Raw genomic sequence first — 24,454 nt, 5'->3', positions numbered from 1 at the left:
GTAGTCCTGCTTGCATACGGAGTAATCCGGGACTCGATTCTGACAATTGTCCCTCCTATTTCTGGTGTTTAGAGTCAAGTCAGTAATATAGACTCGTGCACCGCCTCGCGCCTGTAAGCAGGACTAGTAATTAACCTGCTGCCATGTCTATATGGGGGGGGGGGGGTGTTACCACTGGCCAGGTCTGGTGAGGGTGTGCAGCCAATGCTGCCAACCCCAGGCCCCATTTTAGACCCATTTTGACCAAAAACCATTAAACTTTTTCGAAGACCCCATTTTAGACCAAAATATATAATCAGAGATATGTCAACCATCGAATTAGCTGGGGTAAATTCCATACTAGTCGAGAATTTATTATGTGGTTCCTTCCAGTACCCCATTTAAGACCAAACGAAATCGAAAATTGTGTAAAGTAGACCCAATTTTCCTTATATCTAAAAATGCAGTATCCATTTTAGTCCAAAGGGTGAGAAAAACCACCCCAAAGGGCGGTACATACACACGTACAGGTATACCCAATAGCAATAGGTGGGAGGACCCACCCGGATCTCCTCATGCGGCGTCATCACATCACCGACCCGTGCACCATGTTGCGAAGCATGCTGTATACACAACATTTCAAGTAATACCTTGAGCTGAGGTGATTTATTCATAACTGTATTTCTAATGGGCCGATCAATGTCCAGATTATCCCTCGAACCAAGGGAGCAGATAAAATAACTGCAGTCACAGCCGACACACGGCGTTCATGGTCGACGTTCAGAGAGATCTTCAGAGTTGATGATACGTGCGTCAGATCAACGATCATGAACTTTATAAATAATACAATGCAAATTTTAGCATCGTCTTCGAAAAACTTTATAAAAGAGTACAATTGACACACCAACGAAGAGGTTTGGAGTACTAAGGACACTTCTCTATGGGATTCCAATGTAAATGTCGGTCAAATCCGAAAAGTTATGTTGTCATCATGATTGTGTTCCTCTGAAAGGCAGCAATCCAGGTCTGTAGTGTATGCAGATATTTTCTATAGTAAACATTTAGATATACGTACAGGGCGATAATTACATCATGGAGAATAGTGTGCCACCTTTCCTTAAAATACTTCAAAGTAAAGGCTGGGAGTAAAGGAAACGTGGAGGTATGTCAAAAGGTCTGTTCAAATGGGTACCATGCACGTGCTCCCAATCCAACAACAGAGTGAATAAGAAATTGACAGAAATACAAGATCATCCGGTGCCACCTTGTTCAAATGTATTGAAGAATCGCTTGAACACAGGTGTTTCTGTTGCCCACAATGATTTCCTATTTTGTCGACTCTCTTGAAAGCAAACAAGCTGTTCGTTGACTTCGAATGATTGGTAATGACCGCGAGATTCGAAAGATAACACAACTCTTGTGAACTGTTCACAAAATTTCGTCGAATAGTTTTATGACACACAAGGTATCAACTCAGAACACCACAAAAACAGACCTTCGCGGTTTCAGAGATACTTGTGCTATGTCAATTATAAAATATTATGAATGTGTTTGCCCATCTGGTGATTCAAACTCAATCTGATTCATCTCCGATGAATCAACCCATTGACGGTATCAAAGGGAACCCAGGAGCTGTGTTACTCACAAACAAAAAACAAACAAACAAACAAACAAACAAACAAACTATGCATGGGTAAATGGAAATATCATTTTAAGCTCATAACTATCTATACTCATGTACATATGTGTATACAGGCCTGTACACTTGAAATAATATACTATGTTTCTACGTTGTTTGTATAGATTATATAGTATATATAGAAACATAGTGTATTATTTCATTAATATATAGGCCCGTATATACATATATATAGATAGTTATCCATAAGTTTAAAATGACATTTGATTTACCCATGCATGTTTTGTTTGTTTATTTGTAATATGGTTCCTGGGCTCCATATGATCATATTGGTTAGATAGTCCTGCTTGAAGACAGGTCAAGTTGGAACTCTGGGAAGCAGGAATTCTGTGAAGGAACAAAGTCAGAATCAAGTCATGACTTCTACTTTGACATACTCCATCTGCAAGCAGGACGAACTAGTAGAATGCCATGCCCATAATATATTACTGTACCAGTGAGGGTGTTGGCACTGTTGGGGTGGGCATGTCTTTTCTCTATCACACAAGAACGAAAATGATTATCTTTTGTTTCTACAAATACAAGTAACACATGAAACACAACTTGTGCAATCGCAAACAAAAATTTTACAATGTACGAATTCCTTCTAAGTTTGAATGAATAGTTTTCTGAATGTTTCCGTGAATGTAAGGAAAGAGTAGACCAAAGTGGTCACCGAACAATGATGCTAATTGGCAGGAAATAATATCAATAAATTCCTGTTGAATGATCACATTTCCTATATAAGATACAGGCTTCTGAGTTGACCCAAAATATGATGATTAAGTCATGAAAGGACAACAAAAAAATAAAAGAAAGAACAAAAAAGAAAATGACAAAGCACGCTTTATTTTACCAGTCTGTTTATTCAATACAATATACTTTTTTAATGGTACATTGTCTTCCCTACATTACTACAAAACTTCACAAAAAACACATGTGAAATCCATTATACCCTTTCATTCTCTCTAGTAAAAAAAAAAAACTGTCATTTTCTGGTAAACTTTGGCAGAATATTTACACATTCTACACAATTTTTTGGTTCCTTTTTTTCTTCTGCTTTTCACATAAAGTTGTGTGGGTTTTTTTTTGTTCTTTTTATTTACATGTGCAAATAAATGCTAACATTCTCACTCAGTACAGAAAGTGTAAATTTGAAAACATGAAATGTTTTTTATGCAAAGTACGACATGGATAATGACACAATGTGTGCAAAAAGTTTGAACAAAAGGGGCAACATTAATTAGAGAATAGAAATATTATCAACATTCCCTCTGAGGGAAACATACAAAACATCAAAATTTCAAATGAACTGTGCATATTTACAGTGTTAGTTTAACAACCAATGATATTGCTTCTTATGACTTTCACCTTTCACCTTTGACCTATCATAACATGCTGATTTACATATGAACTTTGAACTATCATTATACATGTACATGGACAGGGGTGAGCTCTGCCTTTTATTTACAGTGATATCACTTGGTTTATTTGAATGTTCTTTGTGTCTTAAACCATTTCCCCACATTTCTTTGTGATATTTTCCATGTGAATGAAAGAAGTATTTTCTGTCATTTGCAATTTGCAATTTACACTACCACGCCAGCGAAACCCTGATAACGCTTTAGAAACTTGTTGTCTTCAAACGGAGACTTCAAACTATTGTCTGAGAACTGGAGCTTTACTTTTTAGAAAGTACACTCATCGACGTGGTCTCGAATTGTTGGTAATCTACCAAATTGAATTATTACATGAAAATTGTTTAAATTACAATGAAGGTAAGTGAACCTACAAATCATTCATTGCACAGAAGTGAAGAGTTCAGGACTTGAAAGCCTAGTATACTAAAATTACCGACTGTTGAGAAACCAAAAACTTGTAGGTTTCAACTTTGCAATACATGAGATACAAATCAGGCACATATAAATTCTTTCCCCACAATCGATCTCATCTGTTATTAATGGTATACTTTCCTCTCGACCTCAACTCTCATATATTTCTGGTATTTTTTAATCCTTTTGAAAATATTCTATCAACTGATATTAGCTAATTTTGGAGACAACTTTAAACAAACGAGTGTTAGGAGATATTGCCATCAAATTCATTTCCATTTTTCTGATCATATTTCAAAAATTGATATTAAAATTGTTAGTTTTGGGAATAAACAACCCAACATATATTCATTATGAGGTATGGATAGTATGACAGAACCCCATGATGCGCGAGTTCAAGTGTGGCGTATTTGCACTCGTGCTTGCAGTATTCTCTGCGACCGTACTTTCATGAGCGTAGTGAGTGAAAGTACACCAGAAAACACTGCAAGCACGAGTGCAAATGCCCCCCAAGTAACCCCACACTGGCACTCGCACGGCATGGGGTTCTGTTATTATTATTATGTATGTTTATCCGAAACAACAAATTTCCGTAAAAATGATACTATGTGATCACTCGCTTTTGTGTAGAACAAACGATCAAATCCTCATTTGCATGCAATAATGTTTTCAGTATTGCACTGCAGTGCAAATACCACTAGTATGCAAGCGCACCGGTGCAAGTATTCTCTGGTACATATGTAATAATATTCATGTTCTTTTCTTGATGAAAAAAATGTTCGATTTGTTACCTTCTTATATTGTTGTATGGGACTGTTTTTCAGGTACATTACATTTCTACATTGTATTCATAGTAAACAAAATGCAAATACGAAGGTTGTCTTTTGTGTTTTTTTAGCATTTAGTTGACACCATCGTCAAAATAATATATACACGACAAAAACAGAACAAAGTCTCAAGTAACTCAATCTTTTTTTTCCTGCAGAACAGTTGCAACTTTAGTGACATAATAAATTCAATATTGAAGAAAATTCAATATTAAGTGGCCATATGGATGAGAATTTGGTATTTATTTTGGATTTCTGATTTTTACAACAATTTTATCATGGCTTCCTACTTGAAAAAATCAATGTCAAACAACATAAACCAAGTCTGTGTTTGTAACTCATTACTTTGTTCAAAGCTAAAAAATGTATAAAGAGTTTGTTATTGTACGTACAATAACAAACATTTTTACACATTTATCAATATTTTGCAATGTATTCAGTTATAAACAAGGACTTTGCATATGTTGTTTCACATTGATTTTTCAAGTAGGATGCCATGATGAAATTGTTTTATAAATTAAAAATCCAAAATAAATACCCAATCCTAATCCATATCAATATGTCATTTGAAATTATTTTACTGCCTATGTTCAGTTAGTATCGGTAGATTTAATAACAGTGTGAAAATTGGGGAATCAATACTTCATTAATACATTAGAAAGATCGCACTATTTTTTCCGGGAACAGGGAAAAGGTTGGGGGGGGGGGGGGGGGGCATTTTGAATAACATTATTTTTCCAACGAAATACTTTTATCTGAAATAGACAATAAAACAGAATATCTTTCACAAAATGAGAGAATGAAGGTTCATGGACTGGGGATCACAGTTTCTTATATACTTCACCACTGATGATATGTTAGCAATAATTTGGGATTTGGACAAACATTTTTGACTGAGTAGAAATTTCATTGCGAACGCATGTATGACAAAGAGTATTAGACATTTTATATAGTGAAAATGAAAAAAAATAATGTCGAGTTAAATTCTCTTTAGATGTGAATGAACTTGAACTTGTCACTACTTTCCCTGCTTAGATTGTTTTTCTGTATGTATATGTAGTTGGCCACTTCAATTAGATGATGGCTGTGTTTCTTTCCTACTTCTGTTGTCTTGGCAACCGATATGGATTTCCCCCACCACTGTCATTGTACTCATATTGTACACATTGTAAATTGAAGGCAGAAATTCATAAATAATATACAAGAAACTGTCAGTCCACAAAACTGGTCAAAATCCTGTATTGATGGTGGTGTAACAAATCCAGTCAAATTTGACCTTTGACCTCTTTAAACACACCCAGGTTACCCTCCATCTCAACTTGCACATTCAGTCGTTCATCTTTTGTTGTTGTTGACCTTTGACCCAGCACACTGATATACACATCATGTTGTACATTTCCAAACATATCTTTTTTTGAATAAGTACATGAAATGCATCATCCAGACCTAGCCAGTCCAGTCCTTTCCCCACACACGCACACACAAAATGAGTAGAACTAGGCAAACAGCGCCCTCATTGTCCGCACATACTATAGGATGATAGGCATACTGGCGATCCGTCCAGGAGTTGTGTTGGCAGCAGTGGTGGTGGTGATGGTGGTGGTGGCAGCGATGTCTTTACTCATTGTCATCACAGAGGTTGGCAGCTTGTTTTGTATGGGTGCTGGTGGCACTGTTAGTGGGTTATTATCAGAACTGAAGGTTGCTGTAGAGTCCTGAGATAGTGTGTCACTGAGGGCTTTAACGCAGTTACTTGGAATCAAACACCCTGTGTATCAAAAGATACATTGAATTAATTAGCTGAAATAGATACTGCTGTTACTACAGCTAAAACAGGCATACAGTGTTTGCTAGAAGACGGTATGTAACATGTACATTTATGATCAAAGTTGATCATTTTGCAAATTTTGGTTGTTCTTTTGTTTGATAGGTGACAACACCTCTACTGAACACAGCATGGTTGTTACTTAGGGGAGTCTATAAAGCCAAATAAACATAAACAAAACTCTCTTCAGACACAATCCTGTTGTATTCGACAGTAAAAGTGCTCTTATCTAGTTGGTAAAATGTAACAACCTCAACATCCAACTCCAAAGAACCCTCAACTTACTGAGTTTCACATGTCCCCTTAAGCATACCCCTCAACTTACCGACGAGTTTAGTGCCGTCTTCAGTTCTAAGCCTGATAATCTGCATCTTTGAGTTGTGTGAAGCCTGAGTGGCTAGTACTGACTCTACCTTCTTCCAGACACTAAGAACAGAACCTGATAGGATGTGGAAGGTCCGCCTACGTAGACCTACTTCACAGCTAAGACCTAGTACGCTACGTTTACAGTTTCCTCTCCTGCAACAAAGTATAACATTGGTAATTTCAATACTTGGTTGTTCTTTGTCAAACAAAACACTTGTTTTGAGTGTATCTACGACCATTTGAAGAATGACAAAAACTCACTTAGGTATTTGTCTGAATCTATTACCTTAGTTTGTAAGATGCAGTATAGTGCCATGCCCAATCAGCCATTACTGCAGAGTGCAGTTGCCTGATGCATGAGGTGTGTCCTGATACGGCATTTCTTACAGACAACTTTACCTGTATTGACTAACAGGCAAACTAAAAAAGGGGTGTTGGCAAAGTCTCTTATTTTATTAGGAGACAATAAACTAAATAACTTGCTTGAAGTTGAAATGAAGGAAGTTTAGCAAACAACTTACCAGTACGCATGACTACACTGTGTTTCTGACGCTTTGTACTGTGCCACCCACTGGTTCCTGGCTTCCTCCATGGACACCTTTTTGTATTTTTTCTTGATCTCATCCAGTGTTTCTGATTTCAACTGTCTGCCAGTGTTTGGACGGTAGACACGGTACAGTTTCCTTCTGAGATTGATTGACATCTGCATCACCAGAATGGCAGTTCTCTTGTTGTTTCTTACCTACAATGAAGCAGGACACAATTACATTTCATTTCACTGCTTTGCTACTCTGAATAGATATGCCTTGATTATTCACAGTGTTTCTAGATATACCTAAACATACTTTCTACTGCCTGTAGTTCAAGTTTGAAAGAGAACTTTACACAGAAGTATAAGACTAGACCATGTAAAACTGTACATGATGACAAGTACTAACCTGCTGTGATAAATAAAAGCCATCATCAGGACCGATCTGACTCTGCCACATGTTCATAGCACCTTCCCATGAGAAACCTCTCTCTGCACTCACCTACAAGACAATTCAGACATTCAGTTATCTTGAATTCTTGACATGCAATACATTCCAAAGTATCTGTTGTCATGAACGAACCTGTCTAATAAATGGCGCCCCCTAGTGGTGACGTGTGTCTGCACTCTTTACACACAAAAATAGAGACAGCTTAGGCCATCTGATGCATATATACATATTTTGCTGTTATGTAAAAGATCTTAATAGCAGGTTAATGAAATAATATACTCTATAACAAACTTTTTCAACATGTAAAAGTTAAATAATAATTCCATGACTTACTGTGTATAGTTCTGTTAAGGCTGTACCCGTTGAAAAACTGCCAACAAATGTTTTACAGTCCAACTTTTTCACTTTCTCACTCTCATCAGCACCAATGTCTATGAGTAAAATAAAATGTTAAATTTTTCTAATATATCTTATATTTGTATGCTGAAACAAACAAAGAAATAAAAAAAAAGTCATGAAACTCAACAGAGCTTTCTGCACTGTAGTTTCAGTTACCCAGCCTCACCATCGGTGGCTCACTTCATGGCCAAGTGTGGGTCTTGGGCATTGCCAAGGTCATTTGTGTAAGGGCCCGCTGTTGAGTTCTGTGACAGTTGCTGATTGAACGAAAATAATTCTGAAAATTTTCATGTACAACAACTCTGTATATATTTAACAGAAATCATGGTATAAAGATTTTAAAAACCATCTTTGTCAGGAGATACCAGTAAATCAAAATACTCTTAGCAACTGTTGCTACCATGTGATTTTACTACAGAGGTCATGTTGTAGGTCAGCCTCTCTGCACAGTCATCTTGTACCAATTACTGACGTTGTAATGGCCCAGACTCTCTGCTGGGGGTGAACAGTCTGGGCAACTGACTCTCTGCTGGGGGTGTCTAGGTAACCAACACTTATATGCACTGGTAACTATTTCAAAAATATTTTGTACTTATCTTAACATTTGGCTAACTTACAAAAGAAATAGATGGTGAACCTGAAGGGCATTGCATCCATCATCAGTGATATATTAATTCTACATACCTAGGATCCCCATATCCCATCGTCCACTTCTCTTGGCTTGTTGTATGATAGCTGATAGCGTATCACTAAAGAAAGCAAACAGCTTGTTTTGTTGTTCAACCTCCATACCAAGTATTCTATTCAAAAACTTCGACATGTTGTTGTATTCTGTCCAGGAAGGAAAAAAAATGACGTGTATTTAGTATGAAGTACAAGAAATTAAAATATGATAATCATACTGGACTTATGATTCACGGAATCTCTCTGCAGAGTGGAACTGTATGGATGCTGGTATGGAAGAACTTGTCTCACATCTCTTACACTTTAACACAGAGACTTGTGATGTTCACTATCACACACTGTGCTTTTACCAATCCAAGTTTCATTTCAAGCTCTGTGAAATGCATATAGTTGTAGTAACGGAGAAGTCACTAACCAGACATTCAAACTGTGTAAAATGCATATAGTTGTAGTAACGGAGAAGTCACTAACCAGACATTCAAACTGTGTAAAATGCATATAGTTGTAGTAACGGAGAAGTCACTAACCAGACATTCAAACTGTGTAAAATGCATATAGTTGTAGTAACGAAGGAGTCACTAACCAGACATTCAAACTGTGTAAAATGCATATAGTTGTAGTAACGAAGGAGTCACTAACCACCAGACATCCAGACATGGAAATTTGTACATTATATGACTTACCTCTATCAAGCATTGGGATGTTGTATCTCTCATCTACTGTAATCATACCAACACCTATTAAACCTCTCTTGGTATCTGTAGACGTGATAATAAATACATTGGTATGTCATAGATTATAATATTGTAGTATGGTAACAACAAATGTCCAACAAATACTGCAATATAGTTTAAACACAGTGTAGATGCTACTACATGTTTTTGGTGAGAACACCCATTTTGAGTAGGCTAAGGGGCACTTTTTGATGTAGGAAGCACTAAGTGGCACTTGAGTGATATTTGAGGAGAATTCTTTCAGACTAACTCTATGGAAATATAAGGATGTATTCCTCACCTTCAAAGAAATCACCTTTGTAGTCTGATGGTGGTGGTATCATGGCTGATTCCTGACCCATCACAGATTTCATTACTGACTCCAACGAAGCACGACCATACTGATGAAATAAACAATGTGAGAAGAAGAGTTAACAATCACATAGAATGATACTGTAACTGCTAGACCCCTCGGGCTATTCTGCTTACTGCCACTGAGGGCGCTAGACAGAGGTACTCATTACCTGTGAGCTTTATTCAACAACCCCCACAAAACACAGATCAAAGGTTTTACTACAAGACTAACAGAATAACTGATTCTACACTGAATAGTCGTCACAGAGAACAAATCAAATGACAGCTTTGGCATGAATCAGACAGCAGAAGAAAGTTGTTCTTTTCATACTGTACACTAACAGCACAGAACAAGACATTTGATGATGCTATTTACCTTGTTGTCAATGTTGAACTGACTGAGATCTCTTGATTCTGTAGCTCTCCTGTCACCATGTGTGAGGGCACCCTGCAAGAAATGTACAGTTTTCAATGATCATTGGATCCAGAAAGTGTTCAATAATATAAAATGTACTATCACTGTTTACTTTGAATCAAGACCGGGTCAACAGAGGAGAGAATCAGTGTGCAGAGAGTAAATTACGACAGTGGCAGTCGAGGTTTCGGCTTACTAAGAGAGATACAAACTTAAAGCTATTGGTGTTACATAGTTGACATAAGCTATTGAATGGATGTTAATTCATACTCTCAGTAGGGTGGCATTTCTGATAGCTAGTTTTTCTCAAGTGGCAAGATATTATTTTGATTATAGGGTGATTATATCCACACAACAGAGGCACTGCTATCACCGACTTGTGTAATCTACCACATTGAACAACAACAGTTTTAGTTTATGTCTATCTTACGAAACCTAAATTGCCACTGTAGTATGTTATACACAATCAACTACTTTGAAATAACAAATCTACGCACACTATTTTTGTTGTTGATTTCTTTTTCTCTTACAACAAACTTCGTTGACAGTACTTGCATTGCAGGTGATGAAAGTGTTAAGAAGTGAAATACATCATCTGTTGTGTACTCACCAGGCTTTCCAGTCTCTTAGCAACAATGGATGCAAATCTCCTTTCTCCTGCCAACTCAGAGATCAGGAAGAGGTACTCTGGAGCTGTTACTTGGTTAGATCGATGTGTACGACCTGTAAAATTGATCACGTCATTGCTATTTGAGTATCACATTACGATATTTCAATTCTGCAAAAAACATACACAGATTTGAATTCCTAAGCGTCAACAATTGTCAACCCTTTTGATGTTATTGGGTTTTTGAAAGATTTTTTTTTTCAAAAGACGTGTTCTTACCAAACTGCTGAATAGCTCTATCCCCACTCCATGGTAGTTCTAAAGTAATGTGAACTCTCCGTCTCTGATTCTTGGCTCTCTTGTCGGCTTGCAATGATATACCTGAACTAGCTGCTTCTGAAATTATTGCTATGTACTGTAATGGCAAAATAAATCCACATAATGTTATTCCAAAACATTAATGGTTGCTTCAAGGCACTGATAATAGTTTAAGAAATATACACAGAAGATGCAATATTCAAGGTGGAAGCGTCAATTCAGTGCTTACTACTTGTGTAGAATAAATACAACTGACATTACATTTACAGTGTGTTTGAGGTGTACTAATACTGATGAAATCCAGCAAAACATTGAATGCACACAAGTATTATGCAATCAAACAACACACAAAACAGTAGTAATTACTTTTCAGTGTTCACCTGAAGAATCTTTTTCTTAGAGAGTAGTGATTTAAATCTTCTAAGCTACACACACACACACACACACATACATACACACACACATACATAGAGATATAGACACACCCACACAAATGTACAGACACACATTCAGACAGACACACATACACAAAGACATGCAGACACCACAGACACACAGACAGACAAACAGACAGACACATACACAGACACACACATATATCTTACCTTGTCTCCATCCATAAATCTTTTCTTCTCTGTAAGATTGAGTACTTCCAATGGTATGTCAGATTCACTACGTGATTCATAGGACACACTACCATCATCATTACTAACCACACGACCTTTACGACCTGTCATCTGTATGATAAAAATATTACCACAAATTAAGAATTTTTAGCTTCAAAGATTAAATTTTGTGTATTCTGAAGACAAAATAAGATATTTTAATTTAAAAATGACATATCACATTGAAGATTCATCATGGTATTGTAATATACATGTCACTACTGACCAAAGAATATAAGTCTAAAAAAATTGAGCAAAAAATAAAAATCTGTGAGAAAATGAACCTGGTGAATTACACTTTTGCTGTTGATATAGTCACAGGTATTACGCAAATTACTTTTATTGAAAACATACACAGAGGGCGCTGTTTACTCTTGAGGTAGGAATATGTGTCATTGTACAATCTTTATTGTATCTTTGCTATGATTAATACTCTGGCAGGGAAGTTAGGTGATAATTATGTGTAACTCACTTCTGCAACATTTTCAGGTCCACCCAATAAATCAATAAGTTCATCAAGTGTGTTTGGTGGTAGTTCATCAGCAATTTCCTCCAGCATGTCTAGGAGTTCTTGTTTGAAAAGCCGTGCTCTCTCTATTGCATCCATGTCTGGGAATACTGAACTATTGCTACTTGTAATATCTGTAATACAAACACATAGACAATGACAATTACGTGTGGGTTTTGATGACTGGAGATATGTGGTTTCCACTTGATCTTGGGGGTGGGGGAGAGGGAGGACAGTGTAAGCCGGCTGTACTACTGAGGTTTCACATAACCCACAACTGAGCCGTAAATATTTTATGATATACCCCAATCATTCATCATGACTCCACACCTAGCATTGTGTAGATTTCCAACCAACACCTCTAAATTCATCCATCACAACTCCACCTTATACTGGATTAGAGGTATACATACTTACTAGTACATTGTAATACTGTTTGTACTGGGTGTCTTTGTCATGGTGGATAACGATGGAGTACTTTTATTCTGCCATGGTTTAAGTACTTACTTGTAATACTGTTTGTACTGGGTGTCTTTGTCATGGTGGTTATGATGGAGTACTTTTATTCTGCCATGGTTAAAGTACTTACTTGTAATACTGTTTGTACTGGGCGTCTTTGTCATGGTGGATAACGATGGAGTACTTTTATTCTGCCATGGTTTGATACCTGCTGCCATTAACACACTACTTGTCATGTTATCTGGGTCATCATCAGTCTTTGGTTTCTTACTTGTCTTTTTAGGTTTAGGTTTAGATGACTTCATCTTTCTTTCCCTTTTATTCAACCATGGATCTGTAAACAGAATGATATAATGTAGAGATTAGTTTTTGAGTGTACAACAAAGTGAGAATAAGTTGGTTGCCATGGGAGCTATAAACAGGTAAAGAACCACATGAGTTCCATTTTTCCAAAGATGAATTTAATCCATCCCTTTGGTTACCATGACACATCACCTTCTTTGTAGTCATGGTAACTAGATATCTTCTTCAGCTGGATGTTTTTAACTGATTGAAATCAATCAATTCACTACTATGAAACTCGACATCCTTTGTAGTCATGGTAACTTACCATCATCTGAATCTGAATCTTTGAATGGATTGAAATCATCCCTTGCTTACTATGAAACACAACATCCTTTGCAGTCATGGTAACTTACCATCATCTGAATCTGAATCTTTGAATGGATTGAAATCATCTTCTTCATTTGAGCTGAATCCAGTGATATCACCCCAGCTGTCATTGTCACTAGCTTCACTGTCATCATCACTTTCAGAGATACTAAATTTGACGTTATTACTCTTTCCATTGGCACTATCACTGTCATCGCTGGTAAAACCATCTCCAAATGGTTTCTTCCTCTTTTTTGTATTATTGAGTTTATCTTTTCCTGGAGGTAAAAGATAAGATCATTTATGACTGTTTGCCAAACAGTATGAATGCTTTGTTGAGACACATACTTTTTTTCACGAGCAAGACAACATTAGAAGTAACTGGATATGAGATCCTTATCAGCACACACTACAGTCAGGTACTAAGACATACACAGACTTTTGGCTTAAACGAACTAAGTTCGTTTATTGAGCTTGTAGAAAAATGTAAAAAGTACTTCAAAACTGAAAATTTTATAATTTGTGTATCATTTGTGATGGTGCAGACTATAACAGAATGGGTCAATTTCCCTACCTAGTTTCCTCTTCTGCCCTCTATTGGTGGGTTCAGGACTATTACTTGCACTACGACCTAGGTCAATCCCAAACAGGTCAGCCATTTTGCGCCTGTCAGGAGCTGGAAAGTGTTTCTCAATCAATGAAGTAAATACACCCCTATAGATGGATAGAAGAGAGAAAAATATATATGTTTGAGTACATACTGGTAATAATCTTTAAAACTACAAGTCATAGGAACACTTTAGCTTCTGAACTGTACTTCTTTTAGCTATATAGTTTACATAGAATATTTATTATCAATTAATCAATCAATCAATTAATCAATCAATCAATCAATCAATCAATCAATCAATCAATCAATCAATCAATCAATCAATCAATCAATCAATCAATCAATGTCACACTTTATATATTATAGAACCAAACTTCACTGGATAGCACTGAAAACTTATCCACACTCAAAACTCGAATACAAATGTCTTCAGCTTAATCATAAAATTTTCTTAACAGGTGGTAATGTAATTGGGGTGTATCTGCATCAAACCATACATCTTGGAGGTCTCCTAGATCTATGATCAAGCAAGTGTCCATCATCAAATGTAAGAGTACTCACTTGGCAGTGGAAACAAAGTCATTGAGTTCACCTCCCTGTTCTTCTAAAATATCTAACGTCCTGGCTTCACCAGTTGACTGTAATCCGATAACTACACACTGCAGAGAAGAACATACACAAGCAATTAGTCATTCGTCAAGGAAAAAACAATTGTGTTATACATAGCTTATAAAAATGTTCACTATAGCATGCATTCAACTAGAAACTTTGTCCATAAAGAACAGGTTTGTTGCAAATTTCCTTGGCCCGTGTTGTCTTCACTTCTAAAATTGGTCCACATATGTGGAAGGTTCTGATGTGATGAGAGTGGTAGTAGGACATTTACATAGACCTCAGGGAGTGATCTCTTATGAAGTTTTGAAAGTCTCCTGTGATATATTGATAGCTTTTTTTTTTTTTTATCATCATTTGGTATAAAGGAAAATTATAGTTACCATAAAGTTTCAATCCTGTGGTTTTGCATTAGTATTATCTTAGAAGTGGAGTCATGCCTTACTTACAATATCCATGTAAATATAAGACAATGCCCCTGTAATCCTACCTTGCCATCTTTGACAGCTTCTCTCGCCAGTCTGACAGCATGTTTGACTTTAGATGCAATACATAAATACTTAAAGAATCTCTGATGAGCTGACCAGAATTGACCCCACATTGTTTTCTTCATTCGATGATCAGCATCAATCAGATATGCAGCCTCTTGAAATTTCTCCCTGGCAAGAACCCACTGAAATGATAAGACAAACAACCAGTTCATTGTTTGATACTGTTTATACCAGTTCACTTGTCACAAGAAAAATACCAAATTCTTTTGGTGATTTACAGAATACAGCAGAACTCTGCTAACTTACTGCAGCATATCTACTGATTACTTGGTAGTAACTATGATACTTGTACCACTGCATTCAGGCTGACTAACTGAATGAATGAATTCATTGACATCAATATCAGAAGATATTGCATACCCATGAAAACAATACATTAGGTCACTATCAATTTTCAGATTCTACGATGCACTGTGTGAGACAACGTCGCTTATGTTGTTACATTTAGGCTTGTTTTATCTTTCTTACATATGAAATAACATTTTCATCAGGAAATGATGGAAAGACATATTGACCTTGATTATGAGTGATTTTATAGAACAAAGACTTAGCACCATCAATGACAGAGAGGGATTTTACTAGTACTACTAAGCAAAGGTGCAGTCAGGTGACAACCATCCCCTTGAGTACTATATGCAAACCCACTGTGTGAAAAGAATTGTATGTGGAGACGCATGACGTGTTTTGGAACAGGCAACAGATGTATTGACATACCTGCCTCAAGGCAAACATTAGAAATGTTTCATTATAGTATACTACATCAATAACAAAGGTTATTACACATTTATTAATGTTTTGCCATTTATTGAGTTACAAACACAGACTTGGCATATGTTGTTTCATGATGTTGATTTTTCAAGTAGGAAGCCATGATAAAATTATTTCATAAATTAAAAATCCAAATAAATACCCAATCCTCATGCATATGGCCACTTTAAAGTTGAACAAGTTATAATTGAGTTGGCCTAATTGTAAATGTAACTTACCAATTGCACTGCTTTGTCGTACATCTTAACAAAATCTTTACTCAGAGGAATCTCTGCAATTTTAAAAGTAACACCTGCAAAACTTAACTGACGTGCCATGTACATGCCACGTAACTTCATATCCATGGCAACTATTTCCATGGCACCGACACCCCTGCAATTAAATGGAAATTTTCAATAAAAAATTTGGTGAAAGGAAACATCAGCCATCCATTATACATAACTGAGTTGTCATCAAAATAATGATAAACTCGTTTCAGGGCTTACAGTCCACAATACAAGATACTCCATAGGTGATATGTTGAGATGCAAGTCGCTGTGTATGGGTTGTGATCTCCTTCCGAGACCTGTTGCTGTCTATATATTCAGTATAAGCAACTATCGAGTGCATTTACAAACTATATTCTACCAGTAATGTTTTATCACTAGTTTGCTCATTTTTGTTTTTCACGAAAATTTGGAATGATCAATCAATAAGGTATACTGTACATCATTCATTGTATGCAGCGTATATGTGGTTATATTCAAGATGGATGATGGCATGATGGTCAGTAATTTTAAGAAATGCTGAATGTTGATGTACCCCCTCCTTCCCATATGATTTGCTCTTGGTAGTGAAAAATATAAAAACATTGGTTTTTACCAATTTCGCTACTCTTGATAAACCTATGGACCCCCTTCGATGGTCTGTTAAATAGACCTCTGCACATAGCTACATGAGCTTGATCACAGACAGACTTCTCACCTCTTTTCAACAGCTTGTATGAAGTCACTGAATTCTTTGAATGGCGTTCCTTTGCCCCATATACCAAGCCTTGTCATGTACGCCATATTCCTAGGTTCAGTAGCACCGGTAGCACTACAGTAGACTACCCTGGCTTTAGGCAGTCTTTTCTGAAGTTCAAGGACAGTGCGACCTGTCTTGGTGGGTTTAGATGAACCAACTGGACACAGATTCTTGGCCTTGTGACATTCATCAAATACAATCTGATACAGAGAATCAAGGATTCACAAAACACACTTGTACCAGTACACGTTCACACTGTGCCATCCTACAAATACTCAAGCACTGTAAAATTATTGCCCCAGCACACATCTATATTACATCAGTTACAATTACAAAATCTGTTTTACTTCCTCAACATCTTATTGAGTATACAATCTGTGCTGCCACTAAGTACATCAAATCCTTCACTTCACAATCACTCTCCTAGCACGTTTCTATATATACAGCTGTGACTAAGGCATAACAGAAATCCAAATGATTTTTAGCCAATCCAAAAAAAATAGTAGTACATGACTGTCACTCTCTTTGTAAGGTTTCTAAAGAAGGGAGCTGCATTCTCTTCAAGGCTGAGCACTAAAATTTACATAAGGATTCCTAGTCTTGTTGGATATCTTTCATTTGAGAATGTGTGAAAGATTATAAACAAAGTTTAAAGTAGACAGGTAAAATCTTCCTGAAATCCCAAATTACTATATACACGTGTAATGGTTAGGGCAAATAAAAGGAATTGTGAGGTTTCGATAATGCCAATTTCAAAATAGTGTGGGTAGCTTAGTAGGTAGGATTTGAAAAAAAATATTAATGTGATCACACTTTCTGTCAAATATGCTGAAGACATCGTGTATAATACCATGTTGTTTTGATCACATGAGGCGATGACATCTTCAAATCTCACTATTTCTTGCGCGACTTTGCAAATTTTTTGATAATTTTATTTGAATTACCTAAAAAAAGTTTAGGGTCAGTGGTAAACAACTAAGTAGGGTTGGGTTACCAGAACCAAACAATTTTGTTGGCCTTACCTACCAATAGTACGGGACACTTTTGAAAGTTCTACTACTTGGTCCTATCTCTGTTACTAAAGCTTCTACAACTTTGTAAAATCATGACAGGGTAACAACCGAGTTTGACTGTAAAGGATACCACACCATCAAAGTCTTCTCCACACCACTGTAATAGTTGTTTTAGACGTGTCCTGTATTTATTGTTAGATTGACTCTCTCCAATCAAAGATGAATAAGTTGCAAATATGACTCCTTTTTTAACACTACCATTCTCCTTGGATGAAATCTTGGCATATTTGAACTGTAGGGAGGAAGGAAAAGTTAGATGAAATATTGGTGTATTTACTAACTGTAGGCAAGAGGAACACTGAGTCCGAGTACACTGCATACAAAGCAGAACATGTTGACAACCACATATATCTGTTTATACTATCACTTCCAGAAGTATTAGTACAAGTATATACTTGCACATGTACACTGATGACATCATCACACTGTACATTCTGTAGTCAATTTTTAGCTTTTTTTTAGTATTCTAAGAAATCACCACATTTCATTCTTTTATGAGACCAGAGGATATTTCATCCCTTACCTTGTTAAGTGAATTCACAGCAATGTTACTTGCACCGATATCCTTCAAATCTCTTGCAGCATCATATTTCAGATCATTGGAAACACTCAACCTGTAGAAAATGATTTGGTGGATTATCGTATCTATGACAACATATTTATGAATATATAATTAATATAAACTGACATGTGGCAAACCACTGAGTCCTCACTCTGATCTTCATGAACAGTGCCCCCTAGTGGTAGATAAAGTTAGTATGAGCACAGGCCAATGTTTACCCATAATGATATCGTCGACATGTTTCTCATTTCATGTTTTTCTCATTGAAATGATTGTACAATATATGTGATGAATTGAAACTTACCAAAGTGAGCGTTTCCTGCCAAGGAGATAGTTTTCATGGATGATTCCAGCTACAGTGCGACCTTTCCCGACACCGGCACCATCACCTGACCAAGGGAAAGACAATGAACTGGATAAAGTCTAGGATTTCAAACATCATACGTCTGATTTTTGATGGAATACATATAACTGATTCAAAACACAAAAATTTATAGATTCTGAAGTTGCTATTTTTTAAATATCAAAACTTTTTGAGTGCTATTCACTATATGACTACCAATGTCGTGATATTTCTCCATAATGTTACAATCTATAAAACATGGTCCTTCAACAAAAGGAACTTTACGCCCAAAGTACACATACTACTTTCATATACAATGACAAATAAATATGAGTAATGGGTTTGAAATACAACTGTTAAAATGTGTTGTGATAGTGAAAAGACTTGAATGACAAAAGTATCCTCATTTCCATGATAGTGTATACACACACATGGTACATTCACATACCAGGATTCCATTTACATTGCTATTTGAAAGTTTTGAATTCTATAGCATTTGTTAATCATGCCTCACCTACAAGGAACCCTGCCCTATCTCCGTTAGCCAGGAAAGTCTCATGTTGTTGGCAAGCATAGATGATGGCTTCTAGTTGCAATGCTGACAAGTAGCCATAGTCTATTACATGTTCTGGTATGCTAAGTCTGTACCAGATATTTGGCGGTAAAATACTTGACAATGAACTTGTTTCAACCACTGGATCTGGATGAGGTATACCAAGTTTCACTGGTGGAGAAGAGATACACAGGAATAAATTATGTTGATTAGGCTGATATCTACTAGGCATTCACAAGGTCTACAGTCTCTGTGCATGTTAATACATTTTTGACATGTATGCATATGTCTCTGTTCATACTATGAGAGCACCTCACAGTGTACGAGTGCCAGAATGGTGTACTTGGAGTATCTGCACAGGTGCTTGTAGTGTTTTCTGCAGTTGTATTTTCATGAGCTGATCAATTGAAAGTGCAGCAGAAGACACCACAAACATGAGTCTAAATACCCCAAGTACTAACACTGGCACTCACATATCAAGAGGTACTCTTATCATTACATATGTTTATTGAAAACACCACATTTCATACAGAAAACAACTGTGCATTCACATTTCTTCATGTACATTGAATGTTTGCATGCTTATTTTCATACAGATATGTAATAATGTTTTCAGCATTGCACTGTCACAATACTACAGGCATGCCTATGTATCAATGCAAGTAATCATGGGTACACATTGGAATACTTACATTTACTTGGCATATATGTAGCATATGTCTATGTGTGTGTGATTTACTTGGGCATATATGTAGCATATGTCTATGTAAGTGAATACTTCCATTTACTTGGCATATATGTGGCATATGTCTGACTCTCCATGTATGTGAATACTTACATTTACTTGGCATATATGTGGCATATGTCTCTGTGGGTCCAGATTCTTCATCGTCTTCATCAACATCTTCTTCTTCAGGTTCTTTTCGATACATCATATTTCTACTGTGTGTCTGAATCACACACCAAAAAATGGGAATGTTTAAACATAAGACTTAAACCCAGACATGAACTGATTTTTTTTTTGACATCCTGGTAGTGTGCCTGGTGAACTCAGGTAGATTTACATGCTTATCGTCAACAAAATCACCAAGAGAGGAATCATTAGGCATTCTGACAGCCTCTTTCACAAGCATATTGTTGGTACAAAAAGACAAAAATTAACAATCAAAAGTAGAAAAACATATTTGACCAAAGCTATTCATATCAGCTTGGCAGATTAAATGAAATACAAAGGTTGTAATGTATAACTTGGCACACAGAACTTAACTTCAATTAAAAAACACAGAGATTTGTAATCATCAGAATTCATAGAAGAATAAATAACTCACTTGTACCACCAATATGTTTTTACAGTAGAAAACGAACCCATAAAATCTATATCAACTAAACTTACAGGTGTCTGTGAGACCCATACTTATGAACACTAAACTTACAGGTGTCTGTGAAACCCATACTTATGAACACTAAACTTACAGGTGTTGGTGAGAAACCTCTAGCTTTTAAGTCTTCATTTGACCAAAGTCTTGTTACATCTTTGTGAGTCAATTCTTTTTTCAGTGTCCCATTATTCACTGCTACGCTACCAGGAGCAGGAACAGTAGTCATGGCAACGACTCCAGGTTGTGACGTAGGCTGGAGTTTGACTACAGTACCACTATTGGTACTAGTTGAGTTTATAGTTGATTGCACAGGTACTTTCATTAGTGTTGTAGTCGGTGTTGATTGTGTGACAGCAGTAGGTACTCTGACCACAGTCCTGGTTTGGGGTTGACTTATTCTGGTGGCAGTGGTTGTCTGTAATGGCAACTTTACAACTTGAGATGCTGTGGAAGGGTGCACAATAAATGCAGTATGTGATGCAATCTGAAAGGAAAGGACATATATATGTATATGCTGTCAGTTGTAAGGTCTGGGGTTGTGTTAGACTGTAAGATACATTGTGTCATTCTACCCTCACTGGCCTCCTCTCTCAGAGGGCTTGACCGACGTGTGAGAGCATCCCACCACGGTGTACCTTACAGACTAGGGTTGTGCAGCAACAGGAGTTTTTCCAATCCAATTATTCACTTGGTTTCTAGTAAGTCTACGCAATTATAGCCTTATAAATACTGGTGTCAATGTTTACACAGTTTATTGTACTGAGTGAAAGAGTGAAGGTATAGAATATCACACATCTAGGTAAATGAGTACCAGTCATTTCCTGTCTGCTATACACACTTTGTAATAACACATAAATAACCTTTTGTTGTTCATTGGAATTACATACTTTTTCATCCACTGGCCTTTCCACCCAGAACAAAAACCATTCCTATTTAGGGATGCCTTCAACAAATTTCTGTGCAGTGTTGCTGAACTTTACACCTTCCTTATACAGGATATTTTGTCAGTTTGTTTTTTGGATAAGGAACTAGGAAGTTCAGCCTTCAACAGCTATCTAATCGATTCATTTTTCTGCATGTACAATACATTTCAGACACTCTCAAATGATGAAAAGTGGAGAATTCACACAATGCGATCACCACATAAAAGATGCAGATCGCGCTGGAACAAGATATTTGTAGATGTAGATGCAATCTACCCATCCCTTACTGAGTACTGTACAGAGCTATATACCATGATGTCATCTACCCATCCCTTACTGAGTACTGTACAGAGCTATATACCATGATGCCATCTACCCATCCCTTACTGAGTACTGTACAGAGCTATATACCATGATGTCATCTACCCATCCCTTACTGAGTACTGTACAGAGCTATATACCATGATGTCATCTACCCATCCCTTACTGAGTACTGTACAGAGCTATATACCATGATGCCATCTACTCATTCTTACTGAGTACTGTACAGAGCTATAGTTAATACACAATGTAATACTCACAGAAGGCTGCACTGCTGGAACTGGTGTAGGTGCTGGTGTTAATGCTGCTAGCAGATCATCATTGCCAGTACTCAAGGCATCTTCCAGCCCACTTTGTGCTATAGCCTGTAATAATGACACAAAGTGACATCGATTGATTGAATGATTGATTGAATGATTAATTAATTGATCTTTATTCTACCAGAAATTGAAAGGAAAAAAATGCAAACTTTGACAGTAACAGAAAAAAATTCTGGTGAAAACCATGGAGAAATAGTTCCCTAGGATCTACTCAAAGTACATTTATACATATATTGTTAAAACTCAGTCCATTCTGAGTAATTATAGTCTGTCAAACTGACACATCAGATATTATTTGTAGTCATTCAGACACTGTCAAAGCCACTCTAAGCAATAGCCTGTCAAATGGACACATGATAATGTACTACTAGTAGTAGTTCACAGGACAACTTCCAGCCCACTCTGAGCTATATAAGCCTGTAAACATGAGTTGACATACCACACAATGTTAATACCCAGTCTTTTCTGAGTTGTAGCCTGTCAAACTGACACATCACATACTATTTCTAGTACTTAAGGCATCTTCCAACCCACTTTAAGCAATAGTCTGTCAAAGCACCTCACACAAAGTTAACACCCAGTCCTTTCTGAGTCGTAGCCAGTCAAACTGACACATCACATACTATTTCTTGTACTTAAGGCATCTTCCAACCCACTTTAAGCAATAGTCTGTCAAACTGACACCTTACATAAAGTTAACACCCAGTCCTTTCTGAGTCGTAGCCTGTCAAACTGACACATCACATACTATTTCTTGTACTTAAGGCATCTTCCAACCCACTTTAAGCAATAGTCTGTCAAAGCACCTCACATAAAGTTAATACCCAGTCCTTTCTGAGTCGTAGCCTGTCAAACTGACACATCACATACTATTTCTTGTACTTAAGGCATCTTCAAACCCACTCTAAGCAATAGTCTGTCAAACTGACACCTCACATAAAGTTAACACCCAGTCCTTTCTGAAATATAGCTTGTTATAAATTTACTGTCTGTACTCTACTGTGCGCATCTTTCAGCCCACTCTGTGTAATAGCCTGTAAAGTGATATTACTCAAAACCTTCACACAACAAATACTCACTGAATTGTATTATTTTTCATGCTGAAGTTGTTGTAAAACACACATTGACATTTGATAACTACTTTATCATTTTCACATACAATATTCTGTAAACCTTAACATTTTCGCTACTAGAAAATTTTGCGCGTTTACAGTATTCAGCTTATTCTCAAAGACTAATTTTTACCAGACTGGCACATTGTTTTCATGTACAAGAAAGTATTTTAGTAACTATTTATTTTTATGTTTTTTTGTTTTCTAGCGGAATTAGCTAAAATAAGTCCTTGACAAAAAATTTCAGGTTTACAGTACAATGCAAGGCCTTAAGATATTTTATATTTATAACCAGTCATTTCAATTAAACTTTATAAGTAATTAGTTTATACGAAAAAAATGCTTAATAATTTATATTTGAGGAAATGATTACTAATTATATATTCATCTTGTATATGTATGCAAGGTACATTTTTAGTAAGCTGTATGAGAATATTAACTACTTATTTTTCTACATATTTTATTCATTGTGAATAAAGCTAATATAATTTCCAAAGGTAGAATGTATTACTACCTAGTAAGGAGAACTCAGAGAACTGAGAAATACTAGAAAATGAATGATCAATCTAATTTGTAAAAATTTTCCATCGTATCATGTGTCTTTATGTTATTAGAAGATAAAAAAGGGAAGTGATCCATAGACAGTACAAATGTACATCGATATCTGCCTGACTATGTTTTAATTTAGGATAAAAAAAATAAATTCTTTTACTTTGGGGTGGGGGTGGTTTGAGCCATTTTAGTTCTCACCCTACAAAATCAATTTTACTTTTAAAGGAATCTGTTTTATACCCCTAAATAAAACATTTCTTTTTAAATATCATCAAATTGAGAGAAATTGGAGAATTTTCACCATAGTAAATGCATGGCACTAAAATACAGTAAAGTGTCAATAAAAGAGCTATTTTTTCTCCCTACATACTGGCTTTATATTTATAGCACCACATACTACTACACAGATTTGAAATTGATAGTGCAGTCTGAAACAGTTTTCAATTTTGGTCAATTTAGTTAGAAGGGGTGTGGGGAGATTATGGCCTAAGTATAAAAATTTAGTGTTTT

The 24,454-nt window shown here is 36.3% G+C and overlaps 1 protein-coding gene across 1 annotated transcript; it reads right to left on the bottom strand.

Annotated features, from left to right (window-relative positions):
• Positions 1-2,518: 2,518 nt before the first annotated feature.
• Positions 2,519-22,320, bottom strand: LOC144448956 (protein strawberry notch homolog 1-like). The gene is made up of 27 exons (XM_078139344.1): positions 22,221-22,320; positions 20,811-21,200; positions 20,176-20,287; positions 19,299-19,508; positions 18,746-18,830; positions 18,403-18,493; positions 17,950-18,111; positions 16,765-17,006; positions 16,020-16,173; positions 14,973-15,155; positions 14,432-14,529; positions 13,835-13,974; positions 13,308-13,538; positions 12,740-12,943; positions 12,115-12,284; positions 11,583-11,714; positions 10,939-11,074; positions 10,663-10,775; positions 10,014-10,085; positions 9,585-9,684; positions 9,254-9,328; positions 8,571-8,717; positions 7,821-7,918; positions 7,446-7,538; positions 7,029-7,249; positions 6,467-6,660; positions 2,519-6,084 (listed from the first exon to the last, which is right to left on the bottom strand). The coding sequence occupies exons 2-27, from the start codon at positions 21,036-21,038 to the stop codon at positions 5,846-5,848; spliced, it is 3,930 nt and encodes a 1,309-aa protein (XP_077995470.1). The 5' UTR covers positions 21,039-21,200; positions 22,221-22,320; the 3' UTR covers positions 2,519-5,845.
• Between the last annotated feature and the right edge of the window lie 2,134 nt (positions 22,321-24,454).

Source organism: Glandiceps talaboti, chromosome 18 (assembly GCF_964340395.1).
Source record: "Glandiceps talaboti chromosome 18, keGlaTala1.1, whole genome shotgun sequence".
In the NCBI taxonomy this organism is placed as follows: domain Eukaryota; kingdom Metazoa; phylum Hemichordata; class Enteropneusta; family Spengelidae; genus Glandiceps; species Glandiceps talaboti.
This window is presented reverse-complemented; position numbering and strand designations above follow the sequence as displayed.

Bases quoted from the DNA above. Each gene is read 5' to 3' on its own strand.
- LOC144448956 (XM_078139344.1), bottom strand. From the start codon at position 21,038: ATGAAAGTACCTGTGCAATCAACTATAAACTCAACTAGTACCAATAGT. The intron at 13,539-13,834 runs GTAGGGAAATTG...TTTTACCTCCAG, and splicing joins AGGGCAGAAGAGGAAACTAG to GAAAAGATAAACTCAATAAT. The intron at 6,085-6,466 runs GTAAGTTGAGGG...TTTGATACACAG, and splicing joins AGACGGCACTAAACTCGTCG to GGTGTTTGATTCCAAGTAAC.